The 8,633-nt window shown below is 46.8% G+C and overlaps 2 protein-coding genes across 2 annotated transcripts; both read left to right on the top strand.

Moving 5' to 3' along the window:
• The first annotated feature begins 4,723 nt into the window (after positions 1-4,723).
• LOC112346633 (long-chain-fatty-acid--[acyl-carrier-protein] ligase AEE15, chloroplastic-like) lies at positions 4,724-5,548 on the top strand. The gene is made up of 5 exons (XM_024676050.1): positions 4,724-4,915; positions 4,969-5,048; positions 5,113-5,213; positions 5,289-5,346; positions 5,386-5,548. Exons 1-5 carry the CDS (start codon positions 4,867-4,869, stop codon positions 5,485-5,487), a joined length of 390 nt encoding a protein of 129 aa, XP_024531818.1. The 5' UTR covers positions 4,724-4,866; the 3' UTR covers positions 5,488-5,548.
• Positions 5,549-6,867: 1,319 nt separating this feature from the next.
• On the top strand, positions 6,868-7,488 carry LOC112346652 (pentatricopeptide repeat-containing protein At4g02750-like). The gene has a single exon (XM_024676132.1). The coding sequence runs from the start codon at positions 6,868-6,870 to the stop codon at positions 7,486-7,488; it is 621 nt and encodes a 206-aa protein (XP_024531900.1).
• The last annotated feature ends 1,145 nt before the right edge of the window (positions 7,489-8,633 follow it).

Genomic DNA, 8,633 nt, shown 5'->3' with positions numbered 1-8,633 from the left:
AATACCACATGTTCTTTATGGTTTGCTCTGGATTGGTCTCTTGGGTTTGAGACATCGATAGGATGTTGCTGACACTTGCTAGAGCAACTCTAGTTCCTTGGTATTGTTGACCGGGGTCTATTCAGATTGGCTCGTGTGATAGTTGGCATGAACGAGTGTTTGTTAGCCATGGAACATTCATTCTATTCTGTTGATTATTGCTTGAGTTCACTTTGATAGATTCGGATGTTATTTCCTTCGGGTGATACATTCGCGAGCATTTTGCTTGCTAGTCGATGATCCTTTATGTGCTATGAGTTATCTTTAGTAAGTTATTTGGCATACTGTCTGCCATTTTCGGTAGTTCAGTTTCATCATTGAGTTTCCTTGATGATATACTACCTATTGAATTTTGTTGGATGGTACATTCTGTGTTTACCAATTTTGATGATCTTGGTGGTTCCTATCTACTATACTACTAGTTTATCAGATGATACCTTACTTAGAATACTTTTGTGTTCTAATTTAAGATTTATTCACTGGTAATTAAGTCTCTAAGATAACATTGTCTCTGACTTTGATATTGTCCATCTATTGATCTTTGAGTTTGGGCCAGTATAAGTAAACTGGCTTCGGCACTTTGTGTGCATGTTGAAATCTTTAGTCATGGGGTAGCTATTGTCGACTGGTCACATCACCCGCCTCTCTGTCGATGTTCCTTGTTCCGTTAAAAGGGCGTGACCGTGTAAACAACTCTAACTGCCTGTTTATAATAGTCTATCTAAACCTTACCGACGGGTTTGGTTTCTTTGCTTAGGAGGGTTGGGGCCTCTGGCTTCTCTCTCTATGTCCTTGCGGGCAGGGGCATATCACTCTTTTGTAGCTGGGTGACTCCCAGCGCAGCAAGGGTGGCTAACTTTGTTGGTCATTTCCTTGTCGGCGACGGCCGGAAGGTGTCTGAGTTGGTAGTGCATCCGCGTTAGACAAAGAGGTTGCCCCTAACTCATTTAAGTTGGTGCATTTCTCACATAGTGTGAGTACCGTGAACTTTTTCTAGAGTTGTTTCCTTGGCGGTATTCTAGACTCGAGTGTGCATCGACGAGGACGTCGATCTTCCCTAGGGGGGGAGAGTGTTGCGCATGTGACTTCGGGTATTGAAAGTTACTTATAGACTAGTCCTTACGGACACTCTTACCTTACTGCCACGATGGCAAGAGGTCGGTATTGCTGGACCCTTTATTAGCCCCTCTTGTGCTAGTGGAGTTAACTGGGCATTTCGAGTGTACTTAGACCGGACGAGCATAAGGACGGAATTCCTAAGTGTTATTAGCTAAGCATACTTAGCCCGGTAAGGAGTTCCCGTCTCGTTTTGTCTTGCACTTGCTAGTGACAAGAACCCTCGCGTATTGAGATTGGTCCCTCAATATCGCTAGATGATAGCTTACCGTGTCTGCCAAACACCCTCGCTATCATGCCCTTTGTGTTAGTCTTATTTCGGTCCCAAATACTATTTATAGAAAGTGTCTAGATTCGCTCATTTGGCATATCTACGGAATGTAGAGATCGGCCTGAACACAATGGTGTTCGTCCCATGTCCAAATTCGCAATCTAGCGCCATTCTATATTTAGTAAGTTTCGCGCTTGTCCCAGAGACTAACTCCTGGTACTAAGGGTAGGCTTGGGGTGAAAGCCCAAAGCGTGTGTTCCTCAAGGGGGGGGGGCTATGGGGGGTTCCAAATGTATAGTAGGGATAGTGGGTAGGTCGGGCATGGCCGACCAACCTGAGGCATAGTCTAGCTCCCGCTTGCGTGCTTGTCCTTGTTCTGCGTCCGGCTTGGGTCTAAGCCCAAGTTCCATTCCATGCTAGTTGGTGGAGTACCCATGTCCTCGCGTTAGGCCACCGGTATACCGAAATAGCGCCAGACCCCGTTTGGCTCCGTTTTGCATGCTGGTCCTGGCATTGGGATGCTGGTTACTCTAGGACTGTTCCAAGTCGCTCTAGGCCCCTGTCCCTTCGCTCCTTGGGCTTTATGCTCGGGAGTTGCTCCGTGGTTCGGTTCCATCACTCCTTGGCTCCATGCTTGGGAGTTTGGCACCATTCCTTCGTTCAGTGGCCCAAGGCCCTGAACCTCGGGTTCCTATGGACACGTGGCATGGACATGTGGCATGTGACACGTTGCATCCGTCATGTGGCACAAAGAGGGTTTAGGTTCCGCTTCGTGGTGTTATCCTATAGTAAATTACTATAGGATAAAGGGACAAAACCACGTGCGCTACAGTTAATGAAAGTACTTGCCAAAATATTTTCATGTCTTTAATTCGTTTAGCTTCGTAAGTTGTTTTTATAAATTTATAATGCTCGCTAGGGGAAACGTTTAGAGTATTTACTAATTGGTAAAAGGGAAAAAACTAATTGCATTAACTCCTTTACATATGTATATATATATGTATATATGTATATATGTATGTATGTATGTATGTATGTATATATATATGTGTGTATATATATATATATATATACATTTTTATAATAAATATAAAAAAATGCAACTTATAAATAATTCACACAAATCAAGACAATGATTCTTTAAAATTCTTATAATCCCTTGGGCTTGGTTCAGCTGTTTATATAATCAATAAATTTGAGGAGTCTAATTTATAGCTCCTGCATTCGCAAATTAATATAAAAGAACCAAAAAACATCGAAAGAAATTGAAATCAAACGTACGTGTGAATTATTTCCAGCCCCCTTTTGACTCGTGAATAAGATTAATAAACATGTTAAAGACCTCCTGCTCAATCAACACATAAATTCAGAGCTAAAATCCACAAGGAATTTGGAAGAGTACTTAAATCTGTATAAGCATCGTCATCATCAGGGAGTGTCGATTCCAAAGCACGAAGGCTGCCATGCCACGGGAAAGTAAGCCCCGACACTGTCAAAACAGTAAAAAACAAAACTAAGGGGCATGATTCTATAAAAAGAATGACAAAATCTTACTTGTCTTGAGCGTGATCTTGCTGATGTCGATGACACAAAACGAGCACTCCCTCCGGGGCCCAAACATCTGTGTGACTCTCTGCTCCCCGATAACCAGCAAATGCTGGGGTTTGCCAGTATGAAATCGTCCAGTTAGAGCGTCCAGAATGTCCAAGACACTGAGTGCGTAAACCCTGCAAAGCAATTCTCGTCAATTATCGTAAAGAACGAAAATCTGAAGTGCAGTTTACGATATGGTTCATAAAGCGACACTCGCTCAATCAGTGATGGATAAATCGGCGCCTGGAGCTCAACACAAGTCCCGGAGGGAAGAGCGCCACAAAACCGTAAAGAGCATGGAGGGCTTTCATCATCGTTGAGCAGCAGCCGAGCACCAAGGAACCAAGGAGCTTCTTGTTTTCCTCGCTCAGGCACAATGTCGCGATGTACTTCCCGCTCATAGATTGCTGGAAATTCAAACCAAAGTACTTGATAAGGATGATGCAAACAAAAACACAAACAGCTTACAGTTAGTAGTACTGTAATCTCCTTGAAAGTTGACGCAGACTAGCTTGATAAGCAGTGGGGTGATTGGAAGCTGCGGAATACCTGTGTTGAGTTTGAGCACCGCCAACTCAAACAGTAATGGATAACTCGGCACCTGGAGCTCCACACAAGTCCACGGGGAAAGATCACCAGAAGAGAGAACGAGCACCACTTGCCAGCTCCGGCTACGCAACCTATAGAAGCCAAGTGTTAAGTGTGGAACCAGGAAAAGATAGACTTACATTTAGTGGAAAAGAGTATGCCGGACTCGGAACCACTGAGCCAAGGAGTATGGAGAGTATTCTTACGCTAGAGTTGCAGGACTTCGATCCACATCCGGGAATAAAGCCGAGCTCTGGAGCGTGAAGATTGCACTGCCCCATGATCCCTTGATGATCACCGATTGACGCTGCAGAGGCATAAAGTCTTAGCCGTAGAGTTGTGAGCCCGATATATCTTGATTGAGGTCGAGGAATGTACACTTGGCTTCTCTTGTGTGCTTTACCAGCGTACGCGAGAAAGCTTACCTCATTGGACCTGTTGAGCACACCATCGTCATGACTCTGCTGCTGAAGCAAGATCATGAGCAAACACTGTATAGCTGGGTAGCGGCCATAACCAAGACAAGCCATGGCCATGCGCGACTCCTGGATTGAGCTTGCGATAAGGAGCTCAGAGACAACCTCCAAGCGCTTGGAAACCTGGTTTCCAGCCATGGAAAATGCTTACTTGTCTTGATGATGTGGATGCAGCAAAACGAGCACTCCCTGCTGGGCTGCGTGAAAGCTGTGAGTGTGGATTGTCGTCGCTGCGCGAAAACTCGTCATCCCTTTGGCGCGCTTCCAGAACTTGAAAACGAGCAGCGAGAGCAACAATTTTTACTTCAGTTTCTGGAAGAGGCATTCCAACTGTTCCGAGAACCTGAGAGCAAGAAAACATAATCATGTTGGAGTCTCTGTGTGAGCAGCTCGAATAGAACTTACATTGTCGGAAAAAGCTCGAGTTGACACTACGGGAGAGGACTCTGTCAATCCATAACCATTCACAACAGGAGGACGCGGCTCCGTCCTTTTGGGAGCTGTTAGTGCTGTGCGTTGTGGTGCTGCGCATGCTCTCGTTCTAACTTCTTGGGGATCCCGAAAGCAGGAAAACCTTGACTAATGGAAACAAAGGAATAGTGATGGTTCGTGGTCCATTGCTTTCGAGTTTCACTCTTGCATCACATCTCGCTCAGTTTTGTTGTCGCGTAGAATCCCGATGCAACACAAAAAGCCATAGACGGTGATGGCTGGCTTGACACGGGTGATCTTGGCTGGGTCGCCCCAGTGTGGAAAACTGGCGCTGCTAGAAAATGTGGAGGAATGTTAGTCTTGGAGGGGCGTGCAAAAGAAACTAGTGTTCTCTCAACAGGTTATGGTGTAAGCGTTTGCTTTTCTCAAGTATTCATGAGAATCATTTTTCAGGCGAGAATGTGGAGCCAACAGAGATTGAAGAGGCAGCACTGCAAAGCAGTCTTATTGATCAAATCATGGTTGTCGGTCAGGTACTTTGTATTCCTTGGTTTTGTTTTGTGAGATTCATCTAACGTACTTTTGCTGTCTGTACAGGACCAAAGGCGCCTTGGAGCACTGATAGTTGCAAGCAAGGATACAGCAGCCACATCTGCAAATGATTTGAAGAGTTTGGTTCGAGAAGAACTTCAAAGATGGTATGATATACGCTCCCGTATATCATATACGGGAGCTCTTCGGCTACATCTAATATGTTTGGATTCTATGTGCAGTACGTCAAGTTGTTCTTTCCAGATTGGGCCCTTTGTCATCGTGAATGAACCATTCACAGTAAATTTAACTGGCTGAAATGGGTTGTATCTTTTTCAGATGGAGAATGGGCTATTGACACCGACAACGAAGCTTCGCAGGGACACCATTTTAATGCGCTACCAGAACCAAATCGACTACCTATTCAATAATACATTATAAATATGTGTATAAGAATGATTCATCATGCTTAAACCGTAATAACAACTTACTATGTGAAACAGCCATTTTTCACGTCAATGGAAAGCTACATACCTTGCACACAAGGCGTGGCAAAAACAATGCGATAAAATGGCCTCTATATCATCGAGCACGGTTACGATCTGTGATTATGCCAGGAAAGGGCAATTGCTGGACGCGAAACATGGCTTCGAAAGAATGCCTCAGCTAGATACTGCATGCTGTAATGCAATTCTCGCGGCATGTTCACGATACCAATTGCTAGATTTAGCCCATCAAACCTTTGAGAGCATACCTCAGCCGAATCTCATTTCATGGTCCACCATTATCTCTGCTTATGCCCAAGCTGGGCATCTTGATAGCGCCCGAGAACTGCTTCATCTTATGCCTTTGCACAATCTTGTGCCGTGGACTGCGATGCTCGCAGCGTACGCTCGAGCCGGCTCGCTCTCTCTAGCAGAGCATATCTTTGAGATGATGCCCGAACGAGATCTTGTATGCTTCAATACTTTGCTTGCGGCGTACGCCACGATCCGGCTCGCAAACCAGGCCGAGAGATTCCGCAATGGCCATGCCAAATGATGCCCAAAAGGTTTGGGAGAACATGCCCCAGAGGAATTAGTTTCTTGGAACACAATGCTGGGTCTCTACTTAGACTGCGGCAAATTAGATGCTGCCAAGCTCGTGTTTGAGGACATGCCGGAGGGCAATCTAGCCTCGTGGACTTCCATGGTCAGAGCATCTGCCGACGCCGGATAACCAGAATATGCTCAAAGTATCTTTCTACAGATGCCAGAGCACGACCTCGTGGCATGGAATGCTTACTTGGCTGCGTATAGTAACAATGACCACCTAGATCAGGCAAAAAAAATATTTAACCGGATGCCATGGAAAGATATAGTGTCGTGGACAACCATAGTTGTCGCAGCTGCCCAGTATGGGTATTTGGAAGAATCCTTACGATTGCTGTATTGCATGCCGTATTGGAACACTTTGGCATGCAATGCTGTGCTAGCAGCCTTGGCGAAAGCTAATAGAATGCAGCAATTAAATCATGATCAATTATATTTTGGAAAAAGATATTGTAACGTGGAACATACTTTTGACTGCATATGCCACGAATGGGGATTTTGAGCGAGTCATGGACCTTTTCAAAAATATGGTATCCTGGAATATTGTGGTATCGTTTCTTGCTTGCAGGGGCCAATTGGAGGAAGCGAGAATCTATTTTGAAACTACGCCGGAGCAAAACACTGTACCATTATGCGCATTAATTTCTGCATACGCCGAATGGGGCACCTAGACGAGGCAAGACAATTTTCCAGAGCTGCACATATTGAGAGCACTGAAATAAAAACAGCAATGTTCAGCGCGTTTGCGGAAAATGGATGTGTAGTAGAAGCCAAATATCTGTTTGAAAGTGGTACAAATCATGATTTGGTGTCGTGGACTGCTTTTATGACCGCATTTGCCCTTAATGGGCATTTTTGTCGTTGCGGGTCCTTGTTCTTGCGTATGCCCGAAAGGGACGTGGTTGCATGGACCACACTGCTTGCAGCTTACGCACAGAACGGCAGGTCCGACGAGGCACTATACGTTTTCCACTCCATGAACGCCATGGACGTGTCCGTGGATGGATGCTTTGGCTGTGCGCTCGTGGCATGCAGCCACGTTGGCAGCGTCTACGCGGCAAGATCTTGCTTCGTGTCGATAGAGATGGACTTCCATGTACAGCCCGTGAAGCTCCACTTTCGGTGCATGATCGATGTCTTGGGGAGAGCCGGGTATTTGCATTCTGCCCAGGAGCTGCTCAAAACCATGCCCTTCGAGCCCGAGACTGTGGACTGGAAGTGCCTCTTGGGGGCATGTAGGAGCTACAGATCCTCCGTTGAGTTTGGGAATTTCGTTGCCAAGAATGTCATTGACAAGGATCCGAGAGGAGCTACTGGTTATGTCCTTGCAGCCAACATGATGGTCTCCTAGTTCTAAGCAAGATCTCAAACTTCGACCATTTCGTCGTGATGGTTGTTCAATTGTTCATGGCTATCGATTCTCGGCAGCACGAAACTCTACGCCAACGTAACAAAGTCTACGGCATTAGCACGCCATTCACTCTTTCTTTAAGCTCTTTGTCGCGTGTGGCAACCAGTGTCTGGATCCCGGGGAGCGTCCAGTGCAGCACCCGGTTGCCAAAAAACATCCGGAGGAGACCCGAAACAAGAAGCTTGTCATTGGCGCTTACCTTGTGCGCCACCGGGAAGCTCAGAATGCTGCTCTCGTAGACCGTGCTGTCACAAACAATCGCTCCTACGAGCAGCAGTCTTCTCTTCTCAGTCACAGGCGAGAAGCTGCGTTCGATATCCTCGTTGTGCACAATCTTGTCGAAAACGAGCCTGGCGTTGAGTGCCCTGGCCGCCTCCTCGGTTCGCAGCCTCACTCGTTCCTCCAGCTCCACCAACAAGCTCTTCTTGTCTGGATAGCGCTGGAAGCTCTCCCAGAGGAGCTTGGCACTACCGCTTTTGATCGTCCCTTTGGATTCAAGCTGACGTCTGAATTCCTTGACGCTGCTGCTCGAGATCTTGTTTCCGGGCTTGCCAGGCTTGACCATCACGTAGCCGAGAGGATGGATCTCTGCACAGCCCCACCAGCCATCGCCGAGCACCAGGCAGTGGAGCCTGTTTGCCGACGAGTTCCTGATCGCTGCCCCCATGCCCGTCTGGCTCAGTGCCTGGTACATGCAGTCCGGCCACTTGGTTTCGTCCCTCCCGCCTTGCACCACCACAAGAACAGCGCTGGGAAGACTCTTGTCTAGCTTGAAATCGTGAGTGTGGCATTTGATCACGTCGTTAAGCTCCTGCTCGCAGCGAGCGGAGGTGGCTTTGGCTTTGTACTTCCGTGGTTCTCCGTCGATGAGCTCTCCGGGCTTTGGAGAGAATCGCGCGAGTAAGTTGGAGAGCAAAGCCGTGAGGAGCCATGCCCGCGTACTTCCTTTGAGACTGCCGTAAGCGCTGCCGTGCCTTTGGATCTCGAAAAGAAGCTCACCCAGGAGGAATTTACCAGGGGATGCTCTAGAGTGACCTGCAGCATCAAGCTGCAGTGCCGTCTCGAGTAATTTTTGATGCCGCTTT

This window comes from Selaginella moellendorffii, unplaced genomic scaffold, assembly GCF_000143415.4.
Source record: "Selaginella moellendorffii unplaced genomic scaffold, v1.0 SELMOscaffold_16, whole genome shotgun sequence".
Taxonomy (NCBI): domain Eukaryota; kingdom Viridiplantae; phylum Streptophyta; class Lycopodiopsida; order Selaginellales; family Selaginellaceae; genus Selaginella; species Selaginella moellendorffii.
Note: the sequence above shows the minus strand (reverse complement) of the source record. Positions and strands in the feature narration are given on the sequence as shown.